The sequence below is a fragment of the Stigmatopora argus genome, chromosome 20, assembly GCF_051989625.1.
Source record: "Stigmatopora argus isolate UIUO_Sarg chromosome 20, RoL_Sarg_1.0, whole genome shotgun sequence".
In the NCBI taxonomy this organism is placed as follows: domain Eukaryota; kingdom Metazoa; phylum Chordata; class Actinopteri; order Syngnathiformes; family Syngnathidae; genus Stigmatopora; species Stigmatopora argus.
In genome coordinates this window covers 11,847,476-11,865,155 of record NC_135406.1, presented here as the reverse complement: position 1 = coordinate 11,865,155, position 17,680 = coordinate 11,847,476, and the positions used below count along the sequence as shown (strand labels likewise).

The 17,680-nt window shown below is 39.9% G+C and overlaps 2 protein-coding genes and 1 long non-coding RNA gene across 12 annotated transcripts in view; 2 read left to right on the top strand and 1 right to left on the bottom strand.

The window, feature by feature from the left end:
* The window catches only part of LOC144065497 (uncharacterized), a 193,640-nt gene that overhangs the window by 24,949 nt on the left and 151,011 nt on the right, over window positions 1-17,680 (top strand). The window lies entirely within an intron of this gene.
* On the bottom strand, window positions 530-1,845 carry LOC144065662 (uncharacterized). The gene is made up of 2 exons (XR_013297244.1): window positions 1,210-1,845; window positions 530-1,080 (listed from the first exon to the last, which is right to left on the bottom strand). It is a non-coding gene; the product is annotated as an uncharacterized LOC144065662 (long non-coding RNA).
* Window positions 539-17,236, top strand: LOC144065498 (N-alpha-acetyltransferase 38, NatC auxiliary subunit-like). 10 transcript variants are annotated; one of them, XR_013297187.1, is made up of 4 exons: window positions 3,827-4,644; window positions 9,027-9,794; window positions 16,069-16,277; window positions 16,608-16,747. XR_013297187.1 is itself a non-coding variant. In XM_077588401.1 (4 exons), exons 2-4 carry the CDS (start codon window positions 16,195-16,197, stop codon window positions 16,941-16,943), a joined length of 336 nt encoding a protein of 111 aa, XP_077444527.1. In that variant the 5' UTR covers window positions 9,652-9,794; window positions 16,069-16,194; the 3' UTR covers window positions 16,944-17,236. The 10 variants fall into 10 exon arrangements, 8 of the variants coding, with proteins under 8 accessions (XP_077444522.1, XP_077444524.1, XP_077444525.1 ...); XR_013297186.1 differs by having other exon boundaries at window positions 16,069-16,461; window positions 16,579-16,723; XM_077588401.1 differs by lacking the exon at window positions 3,827-4,644 and adding an exon at window positions 16,831-17,236 and having other exon boundaries at window positions 9,652-9,794.

Genomic DNA, 17,680 nt, shown 5'->3' with positions numbered 1-17,680 from the left:
TGCTTGCCATTCAGTCACCGGGCGTACGGGAAAAAACATCGCAGAACATGCGATGGCGATTTCCATCACGCTAACAAAATTATTTTGACTTGTTGTAAAAACTATAAAGATGTTTTTTTTTACGGAAACGCTCGTACGCGGTCTCGACTCAATTTTTTTTTCAATTCCCGAGGATAAAACAAATCAAGGTTGCGTCAATCGAATGATTTTAAAAGAGAAAACGAAAGAAAGTCTGACACCTAAAACCAGTCCGTCCCGTTTATTCGAGGCAAAGAATGGCGTCCGCATTATTTGCTCTTAAATACCAGAAAGTAGTAACCAAGTTGAAATTATAATTTTCCAGGTGTGCATGATTTTTCCATCTTAGTCAAAATGCATTCGTGACTTTGAAACTTGTTCTTGAACTAAATAAATACTCTGTTTAGCCCAGTATTTCGCCAAAGCTTGCTTTCAGCACTCTTCCCTTCTAAAACTATGTCAATAATTGACAGACAACACCTTCAATTGTGGACTTGAAGGTGTGATTGGATTAGATTGGATTAGATAACTTTATTCATCCCGTATTCGGGAAATTTCATTGTGACAGTAGCAAGAAAAGGCATAGTTATAAGTTAGACAGTACAGTCGCAAAGGCCGCACAACAACAAAGCAAAAGCAAAAAGTACAAAGCAAATCAAAGTAAATGGAAACTGGAAAATGGAAACAAAAACTGGAACCACACACAGGAAGTCTTCCACAAGATGGGGAACTTCTGCAGACTGTGACCGAGGTAGAGAATATGCAGAGTCACTCTTCCAAGCTTATCCGCACAGTTCCTCAGTAGTCTGGAGCTGAAGACAACAGTAGCAGCACCTCGACTCCGTTGCTGGTAGGTGCCGACAGCTCTTCCATCTTATCCCACGATGGAATGGTTGTGTAGAAGCGATGCCTCTTCTCCCGGCACTTTTGTCCAGCTCCGAATCCCCGGCGGCACCGAGGTGTTGCTCCTTCCGCTGCGTATTGTAACAGCTAGTCCCATGTGTGTGACAGCGTAGGCATGGCTGAATGGTTCCAAAAAAGAAGTAGCCGAAAGAAGCCAGGCTAACAGAACAAGGAAAGTTGTAAAAACATCAAAGTAAAAAGGAATGTATTAAGAAATATTAAAATGTAATTTAAAGAAAAGATAGTAGGGCTGTAAATCACAAAAAACACAAGAGTGTAGAGACCTACTTCCACTGGCTCCCGCGTGAACGGCGCCATCTTAGCAGATGCTGCGTAGAATATAAAAAAAGAAAGATATAAAATGACCAGACACATAAAAACAACAACGGTGTCCCAGCAATGAAATCCAACAAAAAAAGCACAATTATCACATATAGTTAGTTCTATTGGATCACTTTTTATTTTCTTCAATTACGGCTGCAGCTATCAATTATTTAATTATTTCAGGCATCTATTAAACTATTGATTCATTCAAGGATCTAATCACAAATATTTAATCTGTTGACAAAAAAAATAGGAGATGAAAGGCAAAGAAACAAGTGTTTATGCTTGCGATACCTACTTTTGACCATCATATTCCAACGGAAATACATCTTTTAATGTTTCAAATTCACCACCTACTCACAGAGTAAAAAATACCTATCTAGTGGTTATGATCTTCATTGCTAAAATGTCACCTTACTCACTATAGCAAGATTTAAAAAGTCATTTTTAGTACATCTGCTTGCAACCGTGATAAACAACGGGAAGGTCACTCCCCCCTGCAGCTGGACTTCTCAAAACTATTGTTCACACCGAAACATTGAGCTCCCTTGGGATCCAGACTTTCAATTGTTATGAGAAACATCGACTTTTTCTTGACTGGCTCACACGAGCTCTTTCGTGAAGATCCGGCAGACCTTTAATTGTTTTGAGAACTGAGATGCATGTTGTAAAATTTTATGTAAATAAAATGCGAGAGAGAGCCGGCTGACGGCAGAATGATCTCGGATGGAGACGAGTCAGGATCGATTCTCTCTTGCAAAATGTATTTTCCTGTGTCTGTATTCTCACCCTCTTGCTACTGTGACAGTGAAATTTCCCGAATACGGGATGAATAAAGTTATCTAATCTAAAAAAAAAAAAATCATCTAATTTCTTCTAATTCTTAATTTTACTGCACACCGCAATAAAAAAAACACTTCGATTTGTTTTTCCTTCACAAAATCTGTTTTAAATTTGAAATGTAGAACAAATGCATTGCACATACCCTATTTTCTAGATAATAAGTCGTACCTGAGTATAAGTCGTACCTGCCAAATAATGTACAATGACGAAGAAAAATGTATAAATAAGTCACACTGGCGTTTATGTCGTATTTTAGGGATGCCATTTCTTTAATTTGATCAGAAACCATGAAAAAAACATACTTTAAACCAAAAGAAAAGGACAATTGGAACCTGTATTTTTTTACTATAGTCTAAAAAACAGGAATTTGGTGGACAGGGAGGGGGGGAAAAACATAAGTCGCACTTAAGTAATACATACTGTGAAAAAAGTGCGACTTATAGTCCGGACAATACGGGATGTGTTTACGTACTACATAAACTAATTCTGAGACATGTTGTATTATTTATCAAGTAAATAAATTAATCTGCCTGACACAAAACAATTTGAACTGGGAGGACTGGCAGATATAATTCAATGATTCAATAGCAGCATTCTCACTTAAAATGGAATTGACGTCTATTAAAGTCAATGGCGGACAGTGAGTCAATGAAAATCAGCGAGCTAAACTCTGCTTAGCTTAGCGTCTGGTGGGATTTAGACAACAGTGATAATGACAGACAGCTGTCTGGGAAGGGGGGAAATTGGTATACATCTCACTGGCGTTTATTCGGCGTCATACTCTAAAAGTCATGTTATTAAAGTAACAAATCATCGTAACCTCTACTTACCTCTAGGTACAACATTTTCAGGTTACGAAACCTTTTGAGATGCAAATGAGTGCCACATCAATACATTTCCTATATCCGTTATTTTATTTTGAAATTTGCGCGGATGCACTGCCTCTTGCTTGACAATTTCCCTACACTGCGCTCTCATTGGCTGTCTCTCCATGTTTGATGGCCGTTGTCTGCTTAAACCAATTCATTTCTTAAGTCGAGGTACGACTGTATTGACACACTGTGTCGGCACTGTATTGAAACCGTGTTGGTCATCCAATAGTGACCTCTGCAGTTGTTATAAAATTATTGCAGGTTAAAAAAAATCCATGTTTTTTTTTAAATTCCAAACGGAGTTTCATACCTGTCAACTTATACGTTTTTCCCGTATTTTATACGTTTTTTGATCATTTCAAATTGTGTACGCCGTATAACAACTTTTGTACGGGTTTTTTTTTAAGTACGTTTTTTGTAAAACGGATCTCGTTTTACGCATTTCGGCTCTAATCCGGATCGTCTCGGTCACTGGTACCAGACGAAAACGTCATCGTCAAATGCTAATATTGTCATGCTTTAAGCATGATATGCGCACACGCATTCCCCTTTCACACGAAACAGGAAATGATCATTTCCTGTTTCGTTATTTAAGCAGCTATGAGTCATAGCGCTTGGGTCCGAATACATTCACGGTCGCGTCACGACAACGCGGCGCGACCATAACACTTTTACGTGCACCCTATGTGAGCAAATATGTGCCGCGTTGCATTTGTACGGTTTTCTATTGCTTAATACGGGGAATTCCAATCATTAATACGGGGAGGAATTGGCCCAGGTTGACAGGTATGGAGTTTATAAGTAAAATAAATCAAATTTGAGTTACATTTTTTAACTTATGTCCACATTTTTGTTAACTGGTAAATCATGTGAAATAAAAGTGAATATTTCGTTTTGCCTCACACGATCAAAATGATTCCACACTGGGGAAAACTTCTTAGAACGAGCCATAATTACGCCAAAGTCCGTCCAACAGACCCACGACACTTTGATACAGTTTATTTCTTTAAACTATTATCACACTTTGGCCAAACGATACATTTCCTGTTCCGGTCACGCGATTCTTTCTTCAAACTTTACACGCCCCAAAACGGGCTTTCTCTCTTGAACTATCGGCACAGTGCTGACGCACCAACGTCGCTCGTTCCATCACTATTTATCAGCAAAACCTGCTTTAGCTAGCCCAGCTAGCAGCTATCAAAGAAACAAGTCGTTGACTAGCTTGTTTATACTTTAGCATAATTTAGCTAGCAGCTATCAAAGGAACAAGTCGTTGAAGAGCTTATTTATGCTTTAGCTTAGCTTAGCTGGCAGCTATCAAAGGAACAAGTCGACGAAGAACTCGTTGTAGGTTTCCTGGCTATATTAGCTCGGCATAGCTAGCAGCTATCAAATAAACAAGTCGTCGAAGTGCTTGTTTATGCTTTAGCATAGCATAGTAGCAGCTATCTAAGAAACACGTTGAAGAACTCGTTGGGGGTTTCCGGGCTAATTTAGCTTAGCCTAGCTAGCTGCTATCAAAGCCGCCGCCATCATCAGAATTCACGTGTGGAAATGTCGGCAAGAACACAACGCCCAAAGCTCCAGGAGGAACTTTTTGAGGTCAAACAGGAGCATTCAACTCACGAGCAATCGACAGTTTGCAACATAACGCACGAGAAAGTTGTTCTTTATAGACTAGAAGGTGGGTACACTTTTTATTTCCATATATTCCCTTAAAGGTATTCTATTTACATGAAACTATGGTAACGTACGTACATTTTCATGAATTCGCACTCTCACCATTCGAAGAAAGACGTGATAAATTCTATTTCTATTTAAATGTAACCACTCTAGGAGGGAAATGAGTCTCAACGCGTGTTAATACAGACGTTCCCCTACTGACGAACGAGTTGGGTTCCGAGCGATCGTACAAGTTGAATTTGTTTGTAAGTTGATTCAGTGCTATATTTTGTATTATACTTTATGTTTAAGGCCTATATAAGTATATTTAAGGTTGATATAAGTGCATTTGTATGTTTAAGGCTTGTATAAGTAACACGCATTGGTTTGTACTGAAAAAAACATTTAATAAAATGGAGAATATGTACAGTACTGTATATAGAGAGAGAGAGATTTATGTATTAGAAACTGGCCGAAAGAAGCGATCTAACGACGATTGCACAGTTTTCTTCTTTTTTTCATCATAAATGATGCGGTAGCACTGTATGGCATCATTCAATTGATTTGCAAACTTTGTACAACGTTCAATATTTGGGTCCTGCTGCTCGATCTTTCTGTTCATAAATGGTACTGACGGTCGAACATTCAAGTTGTACATATATGTGCAACGCTCACCACTCTCACGCGCATCAAGCCTCGTTATTATTGCCACTCGTTTCAAATGAAATGGCTTGCCTCTTCCTTGCAACTCCCTCAATAGAAGCCTTTAGCCTTTTACCAACCATATTCAATAATGGATGCATGAGATATTTCATGATACAAATGAAAAAGGTTCTTTGCACACTGGAGATACATTCACGCACTTCCGCATTGCAACGAAGAAGAAGGTAGATGCTGGGTGAGCTGAGCTCTCACAGCGCCAGGCGTCGGTATTAGCGGCGGAAAGAAGTACTACTCTGAAAAAGGCGCGAAATACAAAATTGGACTTACGAACATTTTTCGACTTAAATGCAATTTGCAGACATGTTCGTATGTACCGTTGTTCGGAAGTTGAATGTTCGTAAGTAGGGGAGCGTCTGTACTTAACAACGGCATTAAACAGTAGCTTTCCTTTTATTGTATCCTTATCACAAACAAACTATGTATTTTTCAAATTACGCAAAGCCCGAGCGCCCCCCAGAGGCGTTCAAGAGTCATTCCTGCTACTTGCCCTCCATTTTTGGCTACATGCTTGAGTGACATAACACTTATTTGCATGCTCTAAATTGAACATTCAAAAAATAGAGATGTAGATGCACTAAACAACGAGAGCAGCGTTCAAACAATGGTTTCAAAGTTGCGGCTCGGGGGGCAAATCTGGCCCACTGCCACTCCGTGGTGCGGCCTGCGAAAGTACTTCATATTTAATGCTAAAATTCAAATGCAGCTTATAGATGAATAGAATATTAACTATCATCAGAGATCATCACTACATCACTCCGCACAGACATTGAGATATGGTCCTCCAAGGCAAGAGCACTTTACCTCATAGAACTAACAGTACCATCAGTGGAGGGGATCGAGACCACCTTCGAGCGCAAGAAGGCCGAATACTTGAATCTGGCAGCCGAGTGCCAGAAAATTGTCTGGAAATGCACCATCTACCCAGTCGAGGTTTGCTGCCGAGGCTACATAAGGCTTCTCCCACTGTTTTTAATTCCAACAATCATTCATTCAATTTCTGATATGCTACATCTTGTATAGGGGGTGCTGGGGCCTATCCCAGCTGCCTTCGTGCCAGAGGCCAGGAACACCCTGAATCGGTGGCCAGCCAATCGCAGAGCACGAGGAGAAAAACAACCATTCACGCTCACACTCATACCTAGGGGCAATTTAGAGTGTCCAATCAGACTATACAGTGGTACCTCTACATACAAACTTAATTCGTTCCGGGACTGAGCTCGTATGTCGATCTTCTCGTAACTCGAGCGAACGTTTCCCATTGAAATGAACTAAAAACAAATTAATTTGTTCCAACCCTCTGAAAAAACACCAAAAACAGGATATTGGATTGGAAAAAATGTTTTATTTCTTCTAATTCGCCATCTATTAACAAAGTAACACAACTAGTGGTTTAATAGTAATAAAATGTGTTTAATGGAACTAAAATTAGACGGATTTCGCGGAGGGTACAGAGAGGGACATAGGGGGGGACTTTCCACGGCAATGCACTCGTAAACCGAACAAACAAATTTAAATTAACTCGGATTAATATATACAGACACACTCAAACAGACGTATAATGTAACTTTTCACAAAACTGAATTCTAATTTGGTTTTACATTTTTATACCTTCTGGCCAGGTTAGCTGTTTGCCACGCCTCCACACTCACGTTCGCCATCGATGGGCTGTTTGCTGTTGCATTCCCTTCAAAATATTCCGAAAATGATGCACACAAATGTCCTCACAATAGGATAACGCACGACCACTTGCCAACGAGAAGTAGTCTTCAATTAGCGATCGCTCCGTTAACGGGAGCTAACAGGCGGGGGGGGGGGGGGGGGGGACACTGAAAAAATGCAACGCTCCGCTCAGTGCTTGCAGAGACGTTACAAAGAGGTATAGTTGCAACCAGAGATATTACTCGAGGAGTTGTGGGGGAGAGAGCCAGTGCCCCCGATGTTCTTATGAGCAGCTAACGAGAAGTAATATATACAGTGGTACCTCGAGATACGAGCTTAATCCGTTCCGGGACTGAGCTCGTATGACAAGTTACTCGTAACTCGAGGTAAAGTTTCCCATTGAAATGAATGGGAAACAATTTAATTCGTTCCAACTCTCTGAAAAAAACACCAGAAACAGGATATTGGATTGAAAAAAAATGTTTTATTTCTTATAATTTGCCATATATTGACAAAGTAATAAATAACGAGTGGTTTAATAGAAATAAAGTGTTTAATCTAACTAAAATTGGCCGGATTTCGCCGAGGGGAGAGGGGCTTCGTTTTTTTTTTCCCTCCACACAACGCACTCGTAAACAGAACAAACACTCCACCCTCACGTTCGCTATCGATGGGCTGTTTGCTGTCGTACTATTCCCTTCAAAATATTCCGAAAATGATGCACACAAATGTCCTCACAATCGGAGAACGCACGACCACTTGCCAACGAGCAGCAAGCAGTTTTATCAGCGATCGCCCCGCTGCTCATGAGAGCTACAGGGGCGCTGGCTAGCGGCTCCTTTTAGCTTGTAGCATCTGTGTTTGCATCCCCTCGAACGGCGACTATGATAGAGTTGCTACCGGGGATGCTGTTGCGAGCCAGTGCCCCCGATGTTCTTATGAGCAGCCAACGAGCAGAGTCTTTTATCAGCGATCGCCCCGCTGCTCATGTGAGCTTCAGGGCGCTGGCTAGCGGCTCCTTTTAGCTTGTAGCATCTGTGTTCGCGTCCCATCGAACGGCGCCTATGATAGAGTTGCTACCGGGGATACTTTTGCGAGCACGAGTATACTTCATTACCCAGAAAGCCCTCTTTTCACCGCGCATGCGCGTTGTGCGTTTCCTGGTCTGAATAGCTCATCCGGTGCTCGTAAATATTGTTATACACGAAAGATATGCCCAAAAAAATGCCATGGCAACCTGGCTTGGTCGCATCACGAAACTTTGACCGCATCACGGGCGAATTATTCGATCGAAATTTCCCCCGTAAGACGAGCATTCCGTATGACGAACGGTCGTATGACGAGGTGCCACTGTACTATACTGCTCTTATTAGCAATCGCTCCGGCATTCGCGCTGAGTGAAGGGAAAAAACACTGAAAAAAATGCAACGCTCCCCCCAGTGCTCGTAGATATCTGTTATACACGAAAGAGATGTGGCAAAAAAGACAGTGCGCTACAATGATAAACAGCATCTCATGTCTTGGCCAACTGGCTTTCTCGCATCTCGTTATTTGCTCCAAATTTTCCTCGTATCTCGAGCTGCTCATATGTAGAGGTGCTTGTATGTAGAGGTACCACTGTACCTATATTTCAATCTAATTTATCCCCCAAATAATAATAGACCTGCTACTGAATAAAAGATAATGCTTTTTAATGCCTCCCCTTTGGCGAAAGCCTTTTAACTAAATTAAAATCTAAAACATAAAAGAGAATGTTTACAATGAAAAGGCTCCAAAAAAGATTTGACTAATTTTAAGGAGCTACATCACCAGTGAAGAAACTTTTCTGACCAATAGTGCCATACTTAGAAAAATGCACCTATAAACAGTTTTCAACTCATAGAATACTACAGTAGTAAGTACTGCATTGTGACGAAATGAATGTATGGCGCCCTCTTACGTTTGGTTTCATTTCTGTGAACAAGAAATTCAGTCATTTTATAATTAGAAAATGGTTAATCATTTATCTTTGTGTCTTGCCAGGTTTCACAAATGATCTTGGTGCTGATGGGCAGGAGTCTGTTGACCTTGAAGGGGCAGTTGAGCTCCCCCAAATCAAAGAGGAGGAGCCAGAGTTCCCTCAACAACAAATGGGAGATGAGCAACTTCCAATAAAAAAGGTGGAAGATGATTTCACCTGGTCACTTGGTGAGTTCGTGAAGATGGAAAATGTTCAGGGCGTGGCCAGCGGAGGGGCGGAGCCTGCAAACACCACAACATGGCCCCTAATTAAAAAGGAGGAGCCAAAGTTGCCTCAACAACAAATGGGAGATGAGCAACTTCCAATGAAAAAGGGGGAAGATCATTTCACCTGGTCACCAGGTGAGTCTGTGAAAAGGGATTATCTGGGCGTGGCCAGCGGAGGGGCGGAGCCTTTAAACGCCTCAGCATGGCCCCAAATTAAAGAGGAGGAGCCAGAGTTCCCTCAACCGTGCAAAAGAGAAGAGCAACCTCCAATCAAAAACGAGGAATGTGTCAAATGGTCAACTGGTGAGCCTTTCAAGAGTGAAGGTGATCTGGGCGTGGCCAACAGAGGGGCGGAGCTTCTGAGCGGCAGCTCAACAGAAGGATGGCGAGCAGAAAATTTAATTGCTCCTTTATCAGATGACAACGACTTGCTTTTTGACGATGATGATGTTGAAGATGTTAAGAAAAATCCCAGTGGCGAAAAAACTTTTGGGAAAAAGTCTTCTTTGAAAACACATATGAGGAGCCACACTGGGGAGAAACCCTTATCATGTTCAGCTTGTGGTAAGACATTTACACACAAGGGAAAATTTGAAATGCACAGAAGAATCCACACGGGTAACAAACCATTTTCATGCTCCATTTGTGGTAAAGCCTTTTCTCAAAAGCAAGTTTTACAAATACACACAAGAACCCACACTGGTGAAAAACCATTTTCGTGTTCAGTTTGCGGTAAAGCCTTTTCTCAAAATGAATCCTTAAAAATCCACATAAGAACCCACACTGGTGAAAAACCATTTTCGTGTTCAGTTTGTGCTAAAACATTTACACAGAAGGGAAGCTTAAATAGTCATGCACGAACACACACAGATGAAAAACCATTTTCGTGTTCAGTTTGTAGTAAAACATTTAAACACAAGGGACACTTAATTGGTCATGCAAGAACACACACAGGTGAAAAACCATTTTCGTGTTCAGTTTGCGGTAAAGCCTTTTCTCATAAGCAAGTTTTACAAATACACTCAAGAACCCACACTGGTGAAAAACCATTTTCGTGTTCAGTTTGTGCTAAAACATTTACACAGAAGGGAAGCTTAAATAGTCATGCACGAACACACACAGATGAAAAACCATTTTCGTGTTCAGTTTGTAGTAAAACATTTAAACACAAGGGACACTTAATTGGTCATGCAAGAACACACACAGGTGAAAAACCATTTTCGTGTTCAGTTTGTGGTAAAGCCTTTTCTCAAAAGCAAGTTTTACAAATACACACAAGAACCCACACTGGTGAAAAACCATTTGCCTGCTCAGTTTGTGGTCAAGCATTCAGACACAAGGAAAACTTAAGAAGGCACACAAGAACACACACTGGTGAAAAACCATTTTCGTGTTCAGTTTGTTGTAAAACATTTACAACGAAAGGAGGTTATGAAATTCACACAAGAACCCACACTGGCGAAAAGCCATTTTCGTGTTCAGTTTGTGGTCAAGCATTCACACACAAGGAAACCTTAAGAAGGCACACAAGAACCCACACTGGTGAAAAACCATTTTCGTGTTCAGTTTGTTGTAAAACATTTACAACGAAAGGAAGTTATGAAATTCACACAAGAACCCACACTGGTGAAAAACCATTTTCGTGTTCAGTTTGCGGTAAAGCCTATTATCAAAATGAACACTTAAAAATCCACATAAGAACCCACACAGATGAAAAACCATTTGCGTGCTCAGTTTGTGGTAAAAGATTTACAGTGAAGGGAAGCTTAAAAATACACACAAGAACCCACACTGGTGAAAAACTATTTTCGTGTTCAGTTTGTGGTAAAACATTTACACTCAAGGGAACATTTAAAATGCACACAAGAACCCACACAGGTGAAAAACCATTTGCATGTTCAGTTTGTGGTAAAACATTTAATTACAAGGGACACTTAAATAGTCATGCAAGAACACACACAGGTGAAAAACCATTTTCGTGTTCAGTTTGCGGTAAAGCCTTCTCTAAAAAGGAACACTTAAAAATACACACAAGAACCCACACTGGTGAAAAACCATTTGCCTGCTCAGTTTGTGGTCAGACATTTACACAGAAGGAAAAATTAAAAATACACACAAGAACACATACTGGTGAAAAACCATTCTCGTGTTCAGTTTGTTGTAAAACATTTACAACGAAAGAAGGTGTTGAAATTCACACAAGAACCCACACTGGTGAAAAGCCATTTTCGTGTTCAGTTTGTGGTCAAGCATTCACACACAAGGAAACCTTAAGAAGGCACACAAGAACCCACACTGGTGAAAAACCATTTTTGTGTTCAGTTTGTTGTAAAACATTTACAACGAAAGGAAGTTATGAAATTCACACAAGAACCCACACTGGTGAAAAAACATTTTCGTGCTGAGTTTGTGGTAAAATATATACTGAGAAGGGAAATTTAAAAAGACACAAGAACCCACACTGGCAAAAAAACATGTTCCTGCTCAGTTTGTGGTCGAACATTTTCCCAAAGGAGAAGCTTAAAAGAACACTTATTAACCCACACCGGAGAACAATGTCTTCCTGCTCAGTCTGTGGCCACAGATTCGCTACAACCGCCCAATTAAAAAGCTACACAATTGGAAAAACCTGAAAAGAAGACTTAACAACCCGCACAGGAGAAAAGCCCTTTTTTTGCTCAATTTGTGGCAGGAATATCTTAACACAATTACCCACATCGGTCAGAAACCCTTTTCCTGCTCAGCTTCTTGCCAGAGATTTAGTCGTAAGGATAGACTTAAAAGACGCAAATGTGTTGTGATAATACGTGAGTGGCCAATCACGGCTTTGCTTGCTTTTTCAATTTCTGTATGAAAGATCATTGTAATCGAAATATAATTGTATTTTGCATTCTGAAAATCTTGTTTAAACTTTTTAATGTGTAGTATCGATCCACACGATTCAAATACAGTAATACCTTAAGATACGAGCTTACTGCGGGATTGAGCCAGTATATCAATTTACTCATATCTCAAATCAATTCGTCCCATAGAAATGAACAAAATACAAATTAATCCGTTTCCATCCTAAAAAAAACACCCAAATTTGTTCTAATTTACTACCGACTCACAATTGGGAACCATCTGGTATGCTCATATCTCAAATGTGTCTTGTATGTTGGAACACTTGTATGTCAAGGTATTAATGTAGAAGAAAATTGAGTGTCGAAGATTTTATTAACTTCACAATTCTACCCGAAATAGTAGAGCTTAAATTAGGAAATTACAAAGTAAATAATCAATAATGTGATGTAAATATGTAAAAATGTCTTCACAGTTAAAGACATGCCTAAGAAATTTGAAAAATAGCAGTTTTTGTCAATTGAATTTGCTAGCAAATCCAATAAGAATATTGAGTGGTATTCAAACATGACACATTTTAATGAAAATAATTGATATATTGAATCTAGGATCTAAGAAACATTAGTAGAAATATGGTGTGAAAGACTGAATCTGCTCAAAATAAATAAGTATTACAATGTCCTTATACTTTTGTCATATTATAAGATAAATCATGTTTTTAAACCTATTTAACGTGTCATCTTTTTGGTAGTTCCAATAAAGTTCTCTTTTTGGTGAAAAATACTTTTTGGGTCTTTTTGTTGACAAAATCAGCAAGGGTTTTAATTAAAGCAAAAGCAAATTGAAAACACATAAACCCAGAATCCAAAATTACAACAACAACAAAAGAACCAAAAGAGGTAGAACACAAGAATAAATACACAGACATGGAAAAACAGTTGGGTGACACACAGGTGAAAGCAATGGACAATCAACGAGAAGTTTCAAGCCATCAATTTTTTTTGTTTTATTAATGGTTATATATAACTAAAAAGATTGAGTAAATTCCAATAACAAACAAGAGACATTTGACTTCTTATACCAATTGCTAAGTCTTTTTGTAAATATATATATATATATATATATATATATATACATATACATATACATATACATATACATATACATATACATATACATATACATATACATATACATATACATATACATATACATATACATATACATATACATATACATATACATATACATATACATATACATATACATATACATATACATATACATATACATATACATATACATATACATATACATATACATATACATATACATATACATATACATATACATATACATATACATATACATATACATATACATATACATATACATATACATATACATATACATATACATATACATATACATATACATATACATATACATATACATATACATATACATATACATATACATATACATATACATATACATATACATATACATATACATATACATATACATATACATATACATATACATATACATATACATATACATATACATATACATATACATATACATATACATATACATATACATATACATATACATATACATATACATATACATATACATATACATATACATATACATATACATATACATATACATATACATATACATATACATATACATATACATATACATATACATATACATATACATATACATATACATATACATATACATATACATATACATATACATATACATATGCACGCACGCACACACACACACAATGATCGGTTCATTATTAATACACTTTAATTAAGGACATGGTGTCCCCAGGATAACACCAAATATTAATTTACGTCAAAGTCTGAGAAATCCAAATAGAAACTTCAAGTTTCTTCTTCCTTTGCATTTGAGAAAATAACGCAACAGATTGAATTTGAAATAAATGACTTTATTGTTATTAAGTACAGGTGAGTTGCCTTACTGCTGGAAGCTGCGGGGCATTGTGGGATAAGTCCAAGAAGTCAATTGCTACATTCTGAATGGACCAATGTGTGTCACATGACCTACAAGACGCAATATTTTTTGAAGCATTTGTTGCATTTTTAGGTACAAAAGCAACGTTGTTTCCCCGGTTTTACCCAAAATGTGTGGAGTGGTAGTTTCTGATTTAGGTGTGCTGATTTTCTTTCATTTTATATTAGTGTTACTTTTACTCTAGGTCGTATTGGCTGGAATAAGGTTGTCCTTATTCGTGATAAGTTATATGCTTAAATATGAAAACACACATCTGGAAGCAGTGCAACCAGGGGAAAAGCAATGAAAGGAAGCTGACAGACAATTTGGAATTATTTAATAAGTATTCATAGACAAAACATAATTAACATCAGTCTGTGATCAGATATTTTTTAGGCCAGCAGAGAAGGTCTTGAAGGCCCTGACGGTCCACCACTGCGTAAACTTCACATGCCTTGCGATAAGAACAATACATTTGGAACACACAAAGTTTATTGGAGACTGCCTGATGGTGTGTTGGTTCACTCACCTCACTTCAATGTGGGGAGTTGTGGGCTCAATTCCTGATGGTAATATGATTGTGAGTGCAAATGATTGTCTGTCTCTCTGTGTGCCCTAAGCCAGTCTGGTAACCAGTCTAGGGTGGAGTGTGCCTTTTGTCTAAAGTCCGCAAGTACATGCTCCAACAACCCATTACGAAGATCCGCACGTGGGACCCATGATGACTGAATGAATTCATTGGAAGTGTCGTCTTCCCATGACACTGATGCTCGGCTCAACGCAATCAGAAGATTTCTTGCCAGAGGCGGACACGTAACAGAGATGTATTCTGATAAAGGAACCAATTTCCAATCAGCTGACAAGGAAATAAATCAATGAATTGAATACAAACAGGACTGAAAAATACTTGCAACAAAAAGGAACAACTCGAGCTCTTGTAGTACAATTAGGCCAATAGTCAATCTGGAGTTGAGGTTTTGAGCAGACTCTGCCAGCTGAAGTAGCTGAAGGAGACTGTTAGACTGAATATCTAAAGGTCCCTGGATCAACCCCAGACTGCAGCAGTCCATTTTGCTTTTATCTTAAACTCATTTTAAAACTGAAAAATCTAATTAGAATTGAATTAATTTAGGTTACTCAATTTAAATAAGACACGAATCTTGTTTAAAAATACAGGAAATTGCTGAAACGTGATTCAAATCAGCCCTTTATTTATTTTTATTATGTCATTAAGAAAGAAAAAAGATACTCCCCGTGGTAGCAATACCAATAATTTCAGCAAGAAGACAGTCTCCCTACGTCTCTAATGACTTAACAGAACAAAATGGCATTTACATGGGGAGACTTCACTCTGACGGACACTTTTGGTATTGCAACAATCGCGGAACGTTTTTTCTTTCTCAATCACATATACAAACATTTAAACAATTTAAAGGGCTCACTTGAATTACGTATGTATTGCATTTAAACAAGATTAATGCCTTATTTAAATGGAGTAACCAAAATGAACTCAATTTAATTTGATAATTCCGTTTTAAGTACGTTTATTGTGGTTACTCCATTTCAATAAAACATGAATCTTGTTTAAAAACAGAAAAAAATGCTGAAACTTAATACAAATGAGTCATTCATATTTTTGGGGTGTTTGTGTGTGTGTGATTAAAAAAAGGAAAAAAGGCTACTCAGTTGTCCCAATACCGACCAATTCCGCTAACAGTCTATCTATGGAAAAGGAATTTTGTCCTCTTAAGTGCCTGTTCCGAAACGCTGACAAAATCAGGACTTGTGATGGTTTTAATGGGGACGTCATACACAAATAAGGGATTTTTAATTTTTGATAATTATATCAATTTCCGGACGTCGTCTACTCGTTCAGGTAGAAGGATAAAAAGAGCCACACGATTGGACGACTGTCGCCGCCAGTGGTAGTGAAAGAGTCTATTGTGCTCTCTCTCGGCAGGAAGTCCCACCCACAATCCAAGCATTCGTTGAGTTTTGCCGAAACCCCCTTGGAAAGTATTGCCCCTTGCGTCCTGTAACCACAGAGGGGCGCTGGTCGGCAAGCGCCCGTCCGTCCGTCTGCCAAATGCTTCCGGCTGGAAGCCACGGAAGAAGAAGGAAGAAGATGCCCAAATGGCAACAATCGAGGAGAACGGACCATTGCTTCGTGTAGATTCATTTTCTCTTTTATACAAGTTATTTCTTGGCGTTTTCAAGCTAACTCGTTAGCGCTCAGATTAGCAGAACTCGAGAGCAGCCCCAAACCAGCAGGGTGCTGATGGATTCGTTGTGTTTGGTAACTGGTTTTGCTGGTCCGGGAAGCAGGAGATGGTGGATTTCTTGGATGGGGAGGGTGGGCGAAATGCATTTGAATTCAAACTTGTTACTTACTCGATTGTTTTCTAACTGGATGTCCCTTCAACATTGTGTTTGTGTGCGCGCGTGTGCGTGTGTACATACACACTATTAGGACCACGGCGATACGTCGTCCATGGCCAGGCAGAAGCTCCAGGGCCTCCTGAACAAGAACATGAGGATCCGCATGACCGACAGCCGGACGCTGGTGGGCCTTTTCCTCTGCACGGACCGGGACTGTAACGTCATCCTGGGCTCGGTTCAGGAGTTCCTCAAATCCGCAGGTGGGACTGGGAGCCCAATCCTGAGCCCCAAGCAGGTTCTTCGTGTTGGATGTTCAGCTTTCTCCTCCTTTCTGTCGTTTCAGACACTTTCTCTCAGACGGAACCCAGAGTTCTGGGCCTCGCCATGATTCCGGGTCATCACGTGGTGTCCATCGAGGCCGAGGCGGACATTCTGGACGACGCCGTCCGCCACTAGCCGTTTTTACACTTGCGACCGTTCAGCGTCAAGCTGCGTCGGCCGTCCCTCCCCACCCCGTACGCCAGCCTCGGCAAAAAGGCCGGGGTCCGTCGTCGAAAGGGGACACTTTGAAGGAAAAACACGAGACGTGTAGTTCGATCCCGCTCCGTTGTTTGGGGCCTCTTTTAATGCGGTCCGACCTCCGCGTCAACTCGCCGTCAGAAAATGCAAGCGCCCAAAAACTTGAATAACGCTGTCATGAAAGCCATTGAATGTGCAAATAACATTAAAATGGATGCATCCAACATAAATGTGTGTTGAACAATTTGCGTTATTGTGCATGGTTGGAAGAAAAAGGTAGAAAAAGACGCAAATCAAGAATCACACCAACAGATTTCCATCACACGGAAACATCTGACATAAATACTAACTAGCACTGGGCACAAGTGGAGCACCTAAACGACAACCAGACTCGAAAAAGATGGAGCCGATCGGTCGCCGGTTCCCGTTCACACGTAGGCGTGTCGGCCGTGGGTGATGGCGGTCGCTCTTCGGCTCCGGGCCACTCCCGAATGCACCGTCACCCTGCTTTGGTGGGGGAAGGGGCTGCGGATAGAAAGACAGATGGCGTGGCGATCGAGTCCTGCGAGCGGAAAGAAGGAAGGACGGCCTGGAGATCACTCACTATTTCTCCCAGGGGCCCGTCTTGCAGGAGCAGGTGAGTCAGGCGCCCCCGACGACGGCCACCACAGCCG

Bases quoted from the DNA above. Each gene is read 5' to 3' on its own strand.
- LOC144065498 (XM_077588395.1), top strand. From the start codon at position 4,515: ATGTCGGCAAGAACACAACGCCCAAAGCTCCAGGAGGAACTTTTTGAG. The intron at 4,645-9,026 runs GTGGGTACACTT...GTGTCTTGCCAG, and splicing joins TGTTCTTTATAGACTAGAAG to GTTTCACAAATGATCTTGGT.